Here is a 17,325-nt window from a genome sequence, read left to right on the forward strand (position 1 = left end):
CACACACAAAAACAAACACACAGATACACCCTCTCACAGACACACACACACTCCACTCCAGTAGGATGCCATGCACCTGCTTCCTGTGGACCCCAGGTCATGGACCAGCTACTTCCTGTACCAGGTCCCTAGCACACAAACATCACCTCTCTGATATCACAACACTCGATCTCTATAACACACACACACACACACACACGTGTTGTTTTGTTCTTGGTGTAAATTTAGTCCTGAGCTGCACTTAATCTCTCTGAGAATATACCCAGTAGCTCTTTGACGTGTGACAAATGCATACCACTGGCCCTACACTAGCCTATGAGTCAGTATGTGACTTAAGAAAACATGTTTAGGAGATAACACAAACACACACACACACACACACACACCCTTTAGGACATAATGACAACTAACAGATAAAGACGGAAAACATCGGTGCCTTTTCCAGCGGTAAAATGTCTTGTCACTCTTGTACTATTTACAGAATGTCTGGTACTGTGATTAGGCATCGTCACTAATAAAGATTTCTCCAGAAAGAGCCAAACTCTAGGGCACATCAACAGCCTGCAAGAAGGCTCCATGACCAGTCTAAATGAAAACCACTCACAAGCTTCCACTCTGGCTGCACCACTGGACTAAATAAAAACAAGCCCTCGCACCACCATCCCGTGACCAGCCCCAGCCGCCAAATAAACACACCCCTCTCTCACAACACAGCGACCCACACCTATATGAGGAAATCCCCCTGAATGGCATATGAGCTCATTCTAAAGACATTCAGCCCAAACCTCACTCCAAGACACAGCGAGCCCTGTGTCTCACACTGCCCCTAGTGGACAGAAGTGGAACTGAACCAGTTATTCCATGGGGGGGGGGGGTTGGGGAGCAGGGAAGGGAAAAAAAACTACATGGAATCTCTTTCTCCCTTATTGTATTCACCACACATGACCTAATTATGAATGGAAGTTGCTTAAATGTGGCATTGTTGACAGAAAAAGCTTATGAACACACATAAAGAAATTTTACATTTCCAACAACGGGCCTCAAGTCTGTGGCCCACGCGGGTTTCCTCCACGACTCTGCAGGGCCAGCTGGCAACGGGCAAAGACGAGGAGGGAAACACAAGCGCATTTTAAACGAGGGCTCCATAGCAACGGTGGGCACACACAGCTCACACAGGTTCCACGGACCCCCTTGAGCCAAATAAAATTCTACACGTTCTGAGAGAGGAACACGGGTACATGGCACAACACTGGCAGACCTGCTACGCCAATGGCAGTCCCCTTATGCACAAAAGGGACGGCCACCCATGAGGGGAAAATCACAAGAAATGGTGCCCACACAAGCAAGCACAACACACACACACACACACACACAACACACACACACAAACAATGGGGGAAGGACACAGGAGAAGATGGTGCCCCCCCTCCTCCAACATATACACTCACACTCTCTCTCTCTCTCACACACACCACACACACACACAGACAATGGGACGGAAACATGCATATGAACAAAAAAAAGTAAAAAAAGTGGTGCCCCACACAGAACACACACCCACTCCTATACAGACATACACACATACACACACACACACACACAGGAAATAAAATGTAAACACACAGTGTCTGTTTATGGTCATTGTTCTGCAAAGCTCAGGGTTTTTGTGGTACATTCCAACACAGCCCTCCACCAAGGGGGTGTGTCCGCAGGTCTCCTAAGAGAAGTTATGGAAACACACACACACACACACACACACACACACGGAGGGTGTCTATGTTCTAGCCCTAACCTACACGGTCATGGCGACAGATGTTCAGGACATTCCACAAGCCAGGAAGCAAGAATTCCAACTATTTGGTAATCACTTCATCTGACCCTGCCCATGACACTCACACATAGTCTCTCTCTCGCTCACACCACACACACACACACACACACACACACACACACAGACGTTCTTCTACTACAGTCATGTCCTATCTTGCCTACGATTTCTTTTTATTTTGATTCCTCTCCGTCCATCTTCCAGCCCCCTCTGTGGCTTCTACCCAAAAATATCTGACTTCACATGTGCGACCCTTGTCATAACGCTGGCCGCCGCAAGCCCCAGAGTACAACCAAACACATAATCACACTCATTTCTGACTGTGGTGAGAGTACACACACACACACAGAAAAAACACAGTCACATACATTCCTACGGGGCGCGAGGAAACACTCCCCTCTCTCCTTCACACACACACATTCACCAAGACCTCATCTGAGTAGCAACTTATGTCACGCCAATGTTTGTTGGTTTGTTTTGTATAACTATTGAGAGGCACTGTTGAGCTGGAGCAGCGGCAAAAGGTTGCTTTTTTACATTAGTGCTTCACTTTGACCCAATTCTGAAACACATTCCAACAAGGCGGTCTGGAAATGAAAGCCATCTGGAGGACATTCAGTGAGTTATGTGAGAATAGACATGCAGGGGAGGAGAGGAGGAGGAGAGAGAGAGAGAGAGAGAGGAGAGAGAAGAGAGAGAGAGAGAGAGAGTGAGAGAGAGAGAGAGAGAGAGAGAGAGAGAGAGAGAGAGAGAGAGACGAGAGAGAGGAGAGAGAGAGAGAGAATGAGAGAGAGAAGGAGGGACATCTGTAGGGCCTGTATGTTCAGTTCCCGGCACCATCTTCCATTTCTTCCTCATTCTCTGGCATCAAATCAAATCAATTGAAAGACAACCATCTCCCCCCTCCTCTCTATTTATCCATGTTTTTCCTCACACATATAGTCACAGACACCGATACTCAGACAATGAACAGAACACAAACATTCTGTACAAGTGATACAACCCAGACATAAGCATAAGCAGCACACACACACACACACACAACTTACTACTGCTAAGGAATTCCAACTCTGTAATTATCAACATTTCATAACAATCTACACTCTCCATCAAAGCCGAAGACAAGGAAACAGATGTCTGATCCAATGGATCCATACGTTATTTGGGGAACTCTTCATCGTTCTTCTCTCTTATTCTCTCCCCCCTCCCCCCAATCACCCTCCAGCCCCTCCCCCTTCCTCTTCATTCCCCCTCCTTGGTCCCCCCACCAAAACATTTCCTCCTTTAAGGTGATTATGTAACATGCCGCTATGATAAGGATCGGGGCCAGAGAGAGAGAGAGAGAGAGAGAGAGAGCAGAGAGAGAGAGGAGATGAGAGAGAGAGAGGAGAGAGGAGAGAGAGAGAGTGAGAGAGAGAGGAGGCACAGCAGGCCATTACATTCCCGGAATGTGTAGAGGAAAAAAAGAGAAGAGAAATGGAGAGATGACAAGAGAATAAGAATAAAGTGAGAGACAGCAAGTGAGGGGAATGTAAATGGAAATGGACATGAGGGAAAGAGAGGAAAGAAAGAGAGATAGGACAGAGAGAGAGAGAAAGAGAAGAGAGGTAGAGTGAGAGATGGAGAAAGATGGGAAGGGAGAGAGAGAGAGAGAGAGAAAAAAAGACGTAGAGGTAGAGAGATGATTGGATCCCATCAGTGTCTTCAGAAAAAGAATCCAAATACCAGAACCACAGCGGCATATAGGCCAGGGATGGTATGTAGGCTGTAGTATAATGTATTTGAACTTTTCCAGAGAGTTGGCTTTTGGGATGGATCTAGAACCTCCTTTTCAAAGTATTACTAAATGAATTTGACAAATATAATTTCTATTATTTACTTCATAACAGCTACTTTACTCATACATGACTCTAATCTTCAATCAAAAAACTACAGTGAAGAAAAAACAGCAGTAAAACCGCTCCAGAGAACAATAACTCTCAGAAAAGTAAATAACAATAAGTTCAAAACATAGCATTAATATTGTGATGAAGAGGATTGTCATGAAATAACCAGAACAAAGACAGATTCATCCAAAACACTGACTTACAAAAGAACAATACTGCCAGATACCTGTAAAGAAAGGAGACAAACAGGCGACACACATGAGAGAGAGAGAGACGAGAGAGAGAGAGCGAGAGAGAGAGAGAGAGAGAGAGAGGAGAGAGAGAGGAGAGAAGAGAGAGAAGAGAGAGAGAGAGAAAGAGGAGAGAGAGAGAGAAAGAGACAGAGAGAGAGAGAGAGAGACAGAGAGAGACAGACAGAGAGAGGAGACAAAGAGAGACAAAGAGAGAGAGAAGAGAGGAGAGAGAGAGAGAGAGAGAGAGAGAGACTCCGATGGGACAGAGCCAGACAAATGGGCTATATTCTCCCCGACAGCCACAAGTCACGCCAGCCGAAGGAACTGGTCCACCCAGCACACATTCAATGGACACTTCCTGTTTGCACACTGACCAGGTCCAGGCTCAGCTAGGCTAGGCTACGCTAAGCTAAGCTAAGCAAGGCCCAACCCACTCCTGAGAGGCCCTGTTGGTGGCCACTGCACTGGCTCTCAGACTGTATTCCACTCCAGCTGTTGTTGCAGGCCCACCACATGGTGACGAGTGTACGCTGGCTGGAGTGTTACAGACACCCGTCTCAGAGAAAACCACGCTGCGCCTAAGCTTCAAGCGCCGTCATATTTGGAATCTATTCTACTATTCCACAGTTAACTTGCAGCAAATGCAATCTATATTTGTGGGTAAAAAATTGCTGGAAACTGTGCTAACCGCCTAGCCTAGAAATCTAGACGCGCCCCTAGCGGCAGCAAATTACATTTGCTGCCAGGGCTAGTCTAGCAACTCTCCGTTGGCTTGTGAGCTCCAGAAATCGAAACTTAATCAGGCCAATGAAATCGTGTATAAAGTCGTTTGGTGGGCTTAACATAATGATTGATGGCAGAGTTGCAACGGTTTGGCTTGAATTCCCTGCTACTTGAAAACAAATAAGATGGATGTTGCTGTTGGCGAACAGTGTGACACGAGTTAAGCTTTTATTAAGTTGGCAAACGTTTGAACTAGCCAACTAGCTCCGCTGGTGGGAAACGCATGGGACTCATAGCACTGCCGCGGTCCTATTGTGTGCAGAGGGAATTTGAAAGACAACTGATTATCCCGCCCCTCAGACTGAGCACTGAGAGTGAGTGCCCAGACGGTGAGTGCCCAGACCCTACATTTTAATGTGGGTCTGGCTCGTCAGGCTACTAACCGCCCACATCCCAGGGTAAAACGATTGCCCCAGTGGAGATTGTATTAGTAATGTACTACTTTTCACTGCCATTCCAGCATCAATGTAACTATAGGAAGATAACCCTTTTCCGTCCATTTTCAAGCTTTAAATAAATCTCCTCACTCTCTCTCACCCATTCTCTCCCTCCCTCTCTTTCTTTCTCTCTTTCTCTCACTCTTTCTCTCCCCCTTTCAGGCGAGGCCTCGCAATTCCTGCGCGCCACGTTGAATTGCTCGGCAGTGTTGTGCACAGGCTTGAGCGCGGCATTCCTGGGATACCGAGTCCTGTCACAAGGCTGTCCTCGGGCCAGCAACACACATTTATGGGAACGACAACCACAGTCGGGACAACTGACCTGAGATCTGTGACAGACTGCCTGAGGAAGTACAGGGACTTTTCTTGACGTTTTTTAAGTAGATATACTACAGTCTATAACATATGTGCCTTAATCCCCAGAGCAATGCCCGCACTTGTGACTTGGGGAGTGGGAAATGTGTGGAAAGAGCTAGAGTACACAATAACCATGACGGATAAATACAGTGTATGGAATGGCCATCTCCTGTAGGGGTGGGACAAAATATCGATGCGGTAATATATCATAAAACTTCTTTTTGCGACGCATTATCGATACACTGGTGGCAAACATCAATATTTTAACATTATATTCTAAAATTTATATTCTGAATGGACTCGTCTGCCAATTTGACTTAACAGAGTCACTACTTTATGTATCCTTGATGAGGTGATGCTTATCCAATACTATGAGCTTATCCAATACTATAATATCCAATAATATGAGAGCAATCCTCTATACACAAAATCAAATTAGTTTACCATAGACTTATCTTTTGCAATGTACTGAGTATTGCACAATCCCTGCATCATGACATTATTTATTATGGGCAAAGTATTGTGGCTATCAATTTGTGAATTACTCTGTGATTCCGAGCCCTAGGCTCCTGTGCCACTTGTCAGAGCATACAGTTTCTTATTCTTTTCTGGCTTTGCGGTTGTTATCTTTTCTTCCCTTACTAGAGGTGAAAGGCATGTTTGGCAATCTTGGCACCCTGTCAGAATGTCGCAAACGTTTTCCCCATCGGCTTTCCTCTGGTTCCAGAGCACAATTCCTCACAATAACAATAATAATAATAATAATATTACTTTTAATAAATCGACTCGTAAATTTAAAAAAATGGATTTCTTGTAAAAGAGTTGATATTTCAGAAGATCCAGCCCTGTTGTTCCTACTCCCTTTTCCTGCTGGTATTATGTAACTGCTGTAAGCCTTGGCTTGAACATGAACATTGCGCCCTTCATATGAGTTCTTGTCCTACAGCTCTCCTCAATGGTCAATGCATGCTTTCTCACATACATTCTCAACACCTGTAGAACAACAGATGACATCACAGCTAACACTATCTGGGAATGCACAGACAAACAAGTCATGTTCATCCATATTTTAACTCACTGAAAATATTTCCCCCAAGCATATCCGGAACTGCCAGAAATAACAATCTCTTTATACCAGACCATTGGTGATTAAAAAGTAGTTTAAATATATTCAACAACCAACACAAACACAGTCCGACTCAAGACAATCACACTCACCCTCATCCGATTCCCAAACTGCAATGCACACACACAAACACACACGCACACTCATGGACACACACACACACACACACACACACACACGCGCGCGCACACACACACACACACACACACACGCACCTGGTCACAGCCTGCGTTGACCAGCTCCTGCAGCATCTGCCGGTTGACGTCCCCACCAGGGTGTCCGCCGGTGCCGGACTCGTTGGCGAAGGGCATGAGGGACTTGCGGATCTCACGCAGCGCGTTCTGATAGTTGTTGAACTTCTGCGGCGCGCGCAGCTGCTGCTGCCTGCCCCCGGGGTCCTTGCCGTCCTTGCCCCCCTTGCAGTCGGTGCCGCGGCCCCCTTCGCCTCGCGAGCTGCCCCCGTGCAGCGCCTGGCTGACCAGCTTGGCCGGCTGCTTCAGGCCCTCCTTGATCTCCTGCAGGCGTTGCCGCGTGTTGCCCACGTACGGCGCGGCAGGGAAGGTCTTGGGCCTCATAGTCTTTGGATGTGGTGATATCAGTTGTTTGAAGTAGCCTGATCGGCGAGCGTGCCACCAGTGGATACTCTTGCGAATCAAGTGAGAACTCGTTCGCCCCACAAGCAAACACACACACACACACACTTTTTCCTTACTCACTCGCTCATACAGACACACACCTCACAGACATATTCTCCACACACAAACACATGCACGTACCCCCACACACACAAACACACACAAAATACCTCTGCAAATCCCACACACACACGCACTGTCTCTCTCAGCTGGGCTTTTGAACTGTCTGACCTAAATAGATAACACGCTCACACACACAGCGGTGGGATAGATCTGCGAAGAGATTGGAGCTCAAGTCCTGATGGCTCACTCTCTGTTGATACCTATCCTGCCAAGTTCTGCGGTCCTAAAAAACACTACTCTAAATGCTACGCTAAACCTACGCTAAGCTAAGCTACTCGGATGCCATCGCCACGACCCCAGTTTACGGGTCACGTTCCCCCTCGTCCCAGGTCTTGTGGGGGGTCAGAAGGACGGCCTTGCTCCATGCCAGCCTGGTGCACATCTTTGCCTATGGGGAAAAAACAAATTAATAAATTAGTACATGAATTTCATATGAATTATGAAATGATGAATTGAGCTAATGAGTGACCAAATAAAATAATGATTCAAATGGAACAACCAACTGACCAATTAATGTATTAATTAATCAAATGATCCCACTTCCAGCCAACCAAAGTTATTTACATCCATCCCAAAGTGGCACATCACCACCTCATAGTCCAACTAGGTTTTGCATCCACTTAGATGATGCTATGGCACAGTGTGCTCGTTCACTCTCCACACACTGGGCGTCTGGTTGTACTAATCACTCGGAGGCTTTGATAGGGAAGGAAACCATTCAGGGCAATCACTGGGGTCACTACTACTCCATTCAGGGCAATCACTGGGGTCACTACTACTCCATTCAGGGCAACTGTGGCCTAATCACTGGGGTGTCCACCAGGGCGTCAAGACCAGTTTAACATCTCTTCTATACGGCTTAATGTGTGGATCTCTGCACCTTGACAACTTTCCCTTTTTTGACTTTGACTGGGGCATCATGGGTCAGCAGACTGACTGTAATGGACATTTAATTTTTTTGTGCATGTGTCTGGCAATGCAACGTTATGTGACATTTATCTTGACATGTAAAACCCACAATCCCCACCCCTTTTCAGGCAGCAACCAAGTTCACCCAAGAAGTCTCCCAGTCAGGTCGCCAACCAGGCCCAAACCTGCCGAGCCTTCAGCAAACTGCCACCTGCAACCCACAGCATGGTTTGGCTGCTGTATTCAGATGGAAAACGCCAGGAAGGCGAACGACTTGAGTTGGGGTGTGGTCGGCATGGCGGGCCACATTGTACACTGTCAGCCAGCCAGGCATCTCCACTCTCCGCGAAATGCCCGAACAGCACCGGCCATTAGCACCTTCTCACTGGTCTACTTCGAAGAACATTACCCACATTCCAGCGCGTCCGTGCTATTCGCTCCAGTGGGCGGCCTGCGGACCAGGCACATGGCCCTGTGACGTGAGGGAGCCAGGCTCATGTGAGAGCTGGCCGTCCTACAGGCCGAGCTCACGCTGGCGTTATGGTTATAATGCCTGATAACCTACACTTTCAGACCTATAATTCTTTATTTAAAAAGCAGACAGGAGGAGTCGGCTCACTTCTCAGAAACATGCAGACATAACTGCAGGCTACAGAGCCAGGCGAGTTGTTCTGAATGTTTTCTCTCTTTCTCTCTCTCTCCCTCCTTAGAAACAAAAAGACCAAATTTATGATGGCAGAGAAACAAAATCACAGTGGTACAATATTTACAACTAAGGAAATACATTTGATGTCATTTGATGACACCATTTAATGTAATTTGATGACACCAATGACACCATTTGATGTCATCTGATGACACCAATGACACCATTTGATGGTCACCATTTGATGACACCATTGCTGTCAAACTGTGATCTGTAGGCTAGTCCTTGTGAAAGAACATAATGGCTTTAAAATGCTCAGACACACACAAAAAAACAGCTAAATACTTGCTGGAGTACTATACCTCACTTAATTTCAGAGTTCCTAACTTTTTTTTAGTTTGGGTAGTGGGTGGGCCCCAAAAAATGTTACACGTCAGTGTTTGTGTGCACTCAAGAGAATTTCCTGGGGAAAATATTTTTGTTTTTTCGCCTTTTTTTTGGAATGGTGGTGCCTTGTTCTGCACCGAGAGTTGTTGCCCAATCTCGCAGATCTTTTCGCCTAAGCTCCCCATTCTTGTGATGTTTCCAGCTCCAGGTCCAGAAAGCAGAGAGCATTCCATTCCACAAGTAATGACAAGAAAGCTCACGCTATGTCTCTTGCATTACAAGGTGGCAAAGACCAAAATAAACCATTAAAAAGAAAACACACATCCCCTCTGACCATATGGACATTTGCTCACAAACAGACTATAGTCGCCTTGGAGATACAGTGCAACATCCTGTACTAAACCTAGCCTTTCACACAGTGCCTGACCTCCCCACTGATAATGGTGGACATTAGGCCAAGTCCATCTACTCTTGACATCTTCCCCTAAGCATACTGGCACAAAAAAAAAGTAAAGCATTACTTTTTTGTCAAAGGTTCCTCAGAAAACATTCACATTGATCATGATTGCATGCCTGAACATAACTAGTCACAGTATGATAAGAAAGATAGAGAAAACAAAAAGAACAAAGAGAAGAAGAGCCTATGCAAATTGACGCCAACCTCATCAAACTGAATGCTTTCCCCATTCATTTCAAATCCATCTTATGGCTGAGAACAATGTTATGAAAACAGAGAGATTAGATGATTTGCCATGCAGCATAGCCCTAGATGGTTTCGACCATCACATTTCCTTATCAATAAGCTGCAGGTATACTGATCTATACTATCATATGATCATCCACACAAAAAGAAGATTGTTTTAACGGCTGGGGTTTAATCAGGGCATGCCAATCGTGATGGAAAAAAAAAAAAGACAGTAGTGCATCCTCAACAGAAACCGCTCTGCGATTGCGCATTCTTATTCTACCTGGCGAAAACATGGCAGGTTAAACACCTAGGACCACATGGTAGGCTAGCAGCGTATCAGTTCCAGCATGACAGCGAATTAACGTCGGAGACAAATACAAGAATAATGAATTCTGTTAAACTTCGCGTTTCCTGTAGGGCTACAAAATTATGTTGGATTCTCCATAAAATAATCAATCTGTAACAAAAGTGCACCAGCAACATTGGGAAGACAAATATCCCTCAACTGTAAACTTTTCGAAACGATGGCAACATACATAGTTCAGATTTCTTCCAATATGACGATTGCTGTTTGCTTAATTCAATGAGCATTACGGAATGTCTGCCTCGTTACCCATTTTACAGTAACTATTTAGCTTAACTTAAGTGTTAATTCGAAAAATCCAAAACATTCCATCCAAAAAGTAGCAATCCACGTAATCAAAATAGTTACATCTTTAACTTCATTAACAATGATGCGTTGCATATTTCACATGAAATATCCTACAATATTATAAAGATAAATGCGTTTTGGACGACATGAAAACGAAAAAAAAAAAAAACTCTTCAAGGTATACAGGATATTACCTTTACGCAAGGGAATTTCTCTTTCAATCCCTGCAAGTACTCACCTAATCCTCTAAGATTATTGTTTAAAAGATTTAGTGTCGTTATATCACTGCAAGGTTAGTGTAACTGAAAAGTGAGTTTACAGGCCTGTTCGATCGCAGCTTGGAAGTTATGAGGGCATTCGGCTGGGCTGAGAGGAACGTAGCGCTCCACTAGCGCAGTCCGACATTCCAATGTAGGGAGAATTCAGAGTTCTATCAGCCCACTGTTGCTCAGCCCCTGTCGCGTTGTTAAAGCAATCGAAGAGTTTTACTTAGTTTTGTATGATTATCCAAAGGCAATTGTGTCGGTGAGTATCTGAAGTCGCTGGCTTGAGATATATTTTGTTGTAGATTGTGTGGGTTGGCAGAGAAGGCGGTGTGTTACTCACCATGTGAGAGAAGTGGAAGAAGAATATAAATCCAAGAAAAGTTTCAACAACCGATAAACTCCGAGCTGCCTTGATTTCTACGTGATTATAAACCCACGGCAGAGTAATTTAAATCCCGTTTCGTCTGTTACGGAGAACTCGCAGGAGATATCATATAAGACTCCATTTTCTCCCCACTCTCGGCAGAATCAGAATGCAGTACAAAGTTGGACACTTACTGCATTGTTAACATTCCAAAGGTGTCACGTGTGCTACCAATGCACGTCAGCACCGCACATAACCTAGGCGGGGCTTCCTACATTTACAACCGTATTCAATAATACAACTTTATGTTGGCTAAATAATTTATCTATACAAGAAAGCAGTATATAGGGTGCAATTTAAACAGGAAAATGTAGATTTCTATTGTTCCGCTATAGTAAAGTATTAAATTCAGAACTGAAAAGGAGACTTCTTAAAATCTAGATAATCACTGCAGCCAACATTTTACAAAATTGTTTCTGCCATGTTCATCCATGAATGAAAGGCAAAGGAATTTCCTCTCAACCTGGAATATCTGGGAGTTGAAAATAATATGGTGGGGAGGATATCTGCACTTTATTAGGCAAAAGTTAGGAGTGTTGCTCATAGGCCCAATCACGTGCTTCTGTAAGAGACCCTAGTCATCTTTGACTCATTCCATGGAGACCCAGGTTGCCTTCTTAAACAACTATCATTTTCTTGCTCACATTCTTAAGGCTTCTGCTGTTGACCCATTTATTTCATTCCTGTGTGCAGTGGTTTTTCCAGGTTTCCTGTGAAGCTGTCACTCTGCCACAGCTTCCCTGAAAGTAACTGATTCTTTTCTTAATTAATTTAACTCTCACTTTGGCATTTCTCATGTTTTCAGATCCAAAGTGATAGCTGCAATAAGATGTGGTGTTGCAATATTATTAGCTTTCTTTTCTACAATATATGCTTTATTTCTTCAGACTGGTGTATGGTTTCCAATAAGGTTTGTTTAACAAATAAGCACAAAAAACAACCAAGTAGTGTGTGGAGGACATTTTATGGACAAATATGCATACAGTCAATCACCTTTCAAACAAAGATGATACAGTACATGTTGGAATCAAGAACCTTATGAATACAAGATGTACAGTACGTCTGGCACAGATTTGTCTAAGTATATTGAAAAAGAAAAGAAAATGTGCAAGATAGATATGTGTTGTGTTTAACTTGTTTTCTTTAAAGGTATGAACAGTTGAAAGTCATAGTGTTAACAAAAATATAAAGTTTTGACAGCTGTCAGTTGTATCATTAACAAAAAACAAAGTTTGACAAACATGCACAAACATAAATGAACAAAATGTCGTAACATGCACATAACACTCACTCTCTTGCTCGCTCGCTGCTCTCTCACTCACTCACACACACACAAGTGTTTACATGTAAAGTGATTAGGTACTCAATTTGAATCAGTACCATTACATATTGTTTTGATGTCTAAAAAACTGGAAATAACAGTAATAAACACCTTGTTTCAAGAAACAGCAGAAGCTTTTTGCAAAAACAATTGCGCAATATCTATGGTTATGTCAGACATTGAGAACAAATTATCTCGTTATTGATGCAAAAATATATAGAAAGATACATTATCTTTTCAAAGACATTAACCTTTTTTGATAACCTTTGCGTCAGCATTACAGAGGCTAAGGCACTAGCACCTGAGTACAGCTGATATCGAGACTAACATTACGGTAATCATACTCAACATTAACATTATCTTCATCATTTCTGGACCTTACAGACATAGGACCTTTGGCCCAGAGAGCTGTGTGGAGGTCTCTTGTTATTCAGCATGCGGAATCTGCCAGTTTGAATGCGAAGAATGCATGGAATGTCCCCATCCAACCAAAAAGTGTACAAATTTCAGTTCCCAGAGCTGTGGCACTGCTACAAAAAAGCTACTATGACCGACCGACTGACTGCAGTACAGCACACACACACACACATTCCATATTTGTCTCATACTGAACCACAACTGGGTAGGTAGTCTGGTCCTTTAAGTGCATTAACACATTTCCATAAACCCCAATGATTATGAAACCTGTAAGCAGAAATACATGTATGTTCAAAAAAAATGTGGACAAAAAAAAAAAAAGTTCCTCTCTTTGCTTGCAGGAAGTACCTGTACATAACAGCAACCCTTGCCATGAGGAGTTGTTAAGAGTGCGGGTGAGTGGTCACTCCAGAGGAGCTGCCGAGATGCACAGGTTGTTTAAGGCACAGGCCACCTGCACTATCTTGTCAAATGTGGTCATGCTGGAGGCTCGGTCAACAGCGGTGAACGGGCTCTCCACTGGACCTGTGAGAATGGCGTACCTCTTCTTCACCATGGAGATGACCTTCTCCACGTGTCTGTGGACACTGAGTCTCTCTGGTGTAATGGTGTTGGTGGTGGTCCACGGGGCGCGGCTCATCTCTGGAAAACCCTCGCTGTGGATGACGCCGCTGGAGCCGGTGACTTTCAGTTGTGCACCACGTGCCGCCACCGACTCTGCGATGTCCAGGTCGTGACTAGCTAGCACCACGTCCCCTGGGAGGAGCTTGCAGAGGAAGCCACACCCTTCTGCCAAGCACTTGTCGCTCACGTTGCCAGGTGACCCTCGTGACACAAATGTGACTACTCCTTGTGGGGCGACACCAATGAGGTACTTGAGCTCATTAGCCCCATACGCCCGAGGGGTATAGAGTATCCTACCGTCTGCAGTGGTGGGGACCTGCTGGTTCAGCTCCGAGTCGATAGGCCTCTCCAAGGAAACCCTGAAGCAGTCAATGATAACAGCACAGTCCGGATGCGTGGCCGTCAGAGCTGCCGGAAGGTTCTTCCTCAGTTCCACCCGGGAGGGCCAGAAGACAGCGGTGGGCACGAGGGTGGCAGACATTATGTTGATGATCCTGTGGACCGTCCGGGTCACCGTGGCGACCTTCACGCCAAAGCGGTAGGCCAAGTCCTGGTTCCGCAGGTCTAACCGGAGCCTCATGAGTGTCAGGAGCAGCTGCTGGAACTTCGAGAGTTTGGAATTCTTGTCCCCCTTCATGTGTGGAGCCAACAGCCACATGACCGTCTCAAATACAAAGTAGTTTGGAAGCCCTGTGTAGAAGCACACCTTCTCCGGATCGTTCCGGAGCGAAGCCTCGGTAAGGGACATCTTCTCCACAGACTCCCGTAGGGCCCGGTTCTCCCTCCTCAGGGCTTTCAGGCTGGCTTCGTAGTCAATGAACCGAGTGGAGGCACTTCTACACAGCTTTTCGGCTTTGCCTTTGCAGTCGCTCATCTGGCCCATTTCATCACTGTCGTCTTCATCTTCGTCCTCGTCATCGCTGCTTGTTGACGATGATGTGGTGTCAGGCTCCTGATCCTGCCCTTGGTTCTGGACCATTTCCCCCGTAAACCTGCCTTGCCCCTGGAGGAAGAGCAAGGCATTGGCCGCCTCCACCTGCGCCTCCTGTTTGTCAGACAGTTCAAACGTGCTGGCTTCTTTCATGGTCTCGGATAAGGAGGCTGTAGTGGTGAAAACTGAGGGAACATAATCCGGCGACCGGGGATTCTTCACCTGTTTACCTGAGAGAAAAAAAGAATAGCGAGAATTTCACCTTTAGATTCCTCATAGTAGACAGTCTTTTTAAAGAGCTAAAAGTTTCCAAGTGCAAACAAACCCACCTGGTGGAGATTGACTGACAATGCAATTACTATCAGCAGTGAACAGAACGAAGAGACATCAGGTTTCTTTTTTTAAAGTTGCAAAAAAAAGGATCTGGTTGTTTATGAACAAATTCTTCGTGTTAAGGTGATATGGGATTGGTATGATGGAGAATCCTGCATTATCTAGCGGTCTCTCCTAGACATACCTGAGATGAAGTGGTTACTACACAGCCTACTCCCGTCGTTGGGCACCCATCCTTCTCTATTCACAGCAGCTATCCAACGCTGTTTCCTTTCTGGGTCACGAGGAAATCGATAAAAGGATAGAGTGGTCCCGGGTGTTCTCCGATTCCGACAACCAGCCACCACGCACGTGTGAACCATATTAGGGCCACAAAATGTGTGGACCCGTGGTGATTTAAACTCGCTTTCTCATACCCTGACTCCCAAAATGGCGGCAAGAGAGCACTGCACAGGAAACGCTTGGCTGTTCGTCGTTGTCGCGAGTATTCTTTTTCACTACTGTGATTGGTCAAGAACTCCCTCTTTCCAGCCTTCTTCTGACGACATTTGCACGCGACACGTATACTCAACAGGTTCCCTTGCTGCAGACTGCTAATCAATAACGCTAGTGTTTGTTTTGAATATTTGTAATTAGAAATGGCCGTGGAATCGAGAGTAACACAAGAAGAAATAAAGAAAGAGCCCGAAAAGCCCGTCGACAGGGAAAAGGTAATTCAGACTATGTTTTTCGGCATTTGACTGCGAAGTATTCGGTCTCACACCAATGTGCTAACTAGCCACACTGCTTTGCGTCGGCCTGTTTGCTTTGAAACTTAATGCTGTCTTGGGAATGTTGTGTATAATAAATATTGATGCACATGCTTTGCTTTACTGTTGAAATGACATTCTCAATTTGAGACATGCACAAGTTGGCTTAACAATTAATTGAGTAGCCGGAGATCGTTAGCCTAATTTACCAAAGCTAATGTAGCTTGATTTGCTAACAGGTAGAGTTTAGTTTAACCAACGTTACAGCACCCTTGAGAAAACATACACTTTAGCTTCTCATGACTAGTCGTCTAATGACTACTTGCAGAAAAGCAGGAATTTCTTTACAAAAACAGGGTAATGATATCATAGAGGAACATTACAAAACATTACAGAAGTATACAGTGCCATTTAACTACTCTAGAAATGTTATAGTATTGTTATACTGTATTATTATTCTTAAGCGATAAAACAGATGACATTGAGCAACTGTGATGGACAAGTGTTCTGTGACTGCTTTAGTTTGTGCTTTTTTGAGATTGTTGAAACATTATGCTTTGGCATCAAATCGAATGTGTTTGTTTGAACAGACCTGCCCACTTCTTCTGCGAGTGTTCACAACCAACAATGGCAGGCATCATAGAATAGACGAGTTTGCCCGTGGAAATGTCCCCTCAAGTGAACTACAGATCTATACCTGGTAAAATACTTGTATTTTATGTTCAGTTTGTAAGCATATTTAACCATACTGGTCTGATATCTAAATAAATTATGTATCTGCAACTGGTAAACTAATTGTGATCCTCTCCTGACAGAGCTGTGAGATACTGTATTGCAATAATATGTCATATTTGACCCCCTCCCCAAAATGCAGGATGGATGCCACCCTAAAAGAACTGACAAGTTTAGTGAAGGAGGTCTACCCTGATGCTAGAAAAAAAGGCACTCACTTTGGCTTCGCTATTGTTTATCCAGATCCGAAACGGCAAGGCTATAGGTAAATTATGTCTAATCAGTTTCTTACCAATGTACATTAAATGTAATTGTAAATACAATAATGTCTGTCATTGTGCTATGCCTTTAGACATTGGTAAATGTTAATTGATTTATGTAAATTATTAAATATAATTGAACATTGAAGTTGCGTAAGTTTACACATTTGACTGTTTGTTTTCCAATGCAGGGTTAAAGATATAGGCAGCACCATATCGGGCCGAAAAGGAGCAGACGACTCCATGACTCTGCAGTCCCAGCGCTTTCAAATAGGAGACTACCTGGACATCGCCATAACGCCACCCAATAGGACGCCAGCTGTGCCCGGCCGCATGAGGCCTTACTGATCCCCTGGGTCCGAAGAGAAGACCTCAGGAGGAAGGGATCCTACAAGACTCGTCAACCCATGAGCTCATTGATGGTTTGGCGGTGGATTGTTGTTGTTTTTTTTCCTTTTTCTATGCTTTTAATTTCTCTTGTGGATTTTATACAAAGTAGACAGATCAGAGTGGAGCTAGTATTACTTTCTCTTAGATTCTTTTGATGTTAAATAAACTTTTTTCCATCCATAATCAAG

General features: G+C 44.6%; 3 protein-coding genes across 5 annotated transcripts in view; 1 reads left to right on the top strand and 2 right to left on the bottom strand.

The window, feature by feature from the left end:
* Nucleotides 1-11,509, bottom strand: part of lats2 (large tumor suppressor kinase 2) — a 23,281-nt gene extending 11,772 nt beyond the window's left edge. Inside the window, exons 1-2 of the mRNA XM_042068482.1 lie at nt 11,297-11,509; nt 6,866-7,796 (exon numbers count right to left, since the gene is read on the bottom strand). Coding sequence (XP_041924416.1) covers nt 6,866-7,225 — 360 coding nt within the window. The 5' untranslated portion in view covers nt 7,226-7,796; nt 11,297-11,509. The remainder of the gene's footprint in view (nt 1-6,865; nt 7,797-11,296) is intronic.
* LOC121688780 lies at nt 6,837-15,514 on the bottom strand. Of its 3 annotated transcripts, XR_006024693.1 has the most exons (3): nt 15,191-15,514; nt 12,707-14,903; nt 6,837-6,865 (listed from the first exon to the last, which is right to left on the bottom strand). XR_006024693.1 is itself a non-coding variant. In XM_042068615.1 (2 exons), the coding sequence occupies exons 1-2, from the start codon at nt 15,366-15,368 to the stop codon at nt 13,522-13,524; spliced, it is 1,560 nt and encodes a 519-aa protein (XP_041924549.1). In that variant the 5' UTR covers nt 15,369-15,514; the 3' UTR covers nt 12,329-13,521. The 3 variants fall into 3 exon arrangements, 2 of the variants coding, with proteins under 2 accessions (XP_041924549.1, XP_041924561.1); XM_042068615.1 differs by lacking the exon at nt 6,837-6,865 and having other exon boundaries at nt 12,329-14,903; XM_042068627.1 differs by lacking the exons at nt 6,837-6,865; nt 15,191-15,514 and adding an exon at nt 15,003-15,174 and having other exon boundaries at nt 12,329-14,903.
* A 29-nt stretch (nt 15,515-15,543) lies between these two features.
* On the top strand, nt 15,544-17,320 carry sap18 (Sin3A-associated protein). Its single transcript, XM_042068888.1, has 4 exons — nt 15,544-15,716; nt 16,346-16,455; nt 16,630-16,752; nt 16,939-17,320. Exons 1-4 carry the CDS (start codon nt 15,645-15,647, stop codon nt 17,093-17,095), a joined length of 462 nt encoding a protein of 153 aa, XP_041924822.1. The 5' UTR covers nt 15,544-15,644; the 3' UTR covers nt 17,096-17,320.
* Nucleotides 17,321-17,325: the final 5 nt, after the last annotated feature.

Source organism: Alosa sapidissima, chromosome 2, assembly GCF_018492685.1.
Source record: "Alosa sapidissima isolate fAloSap1 chromosome 2, fAloSap1.pri, whole genome shotgun sequence".
Classification (NCBI taxonomy): domain Eukaryota; kingdom Metazoa; phylum Chordata; class Actinopteri; order Clupeiformes; family Clupeidae; genus Alosa; species Alosa sapidissima.

Bases quoted from the DNA above. Each gene is read 5' to 3' on its own strand.
- LOC121688780 (XM_042068615.1), bottom strand. From the start codon at position 15,368: ATGGTTCACACGTGCGTGGTGGCTGGTTGTCGGAATCGGAGAACACCC. The intron at 14,904-15,190 runs GTATGTCTAGGA...TTTTTCTCTCAG, and splicing joins TAGTAACCACTTCATCTCAG to GTAAACAGGTGAAGAATCCC.
- sap18 (XM_042068888.1), top strand. From the start codon at position 15,645: ATGGCCGTGGAATCGAGAGTAACACAAGAAGAAATAAAGAAAGAGCCC. The intron at 16,456-16,629 runs GTAAAATACTTG...CCCAAAATGCAG, and splicing joins GAACTACAGATCTATACCTG to GATGGATGCCACCCTAAAAG. The intron at 16,753-16,938 runs GTAAATTATGTC...TTTCCAATGCAG, and splicing joins CCGAAACGGCAAGGCTATAG to GGTTAAAGATATAGGCAGCA.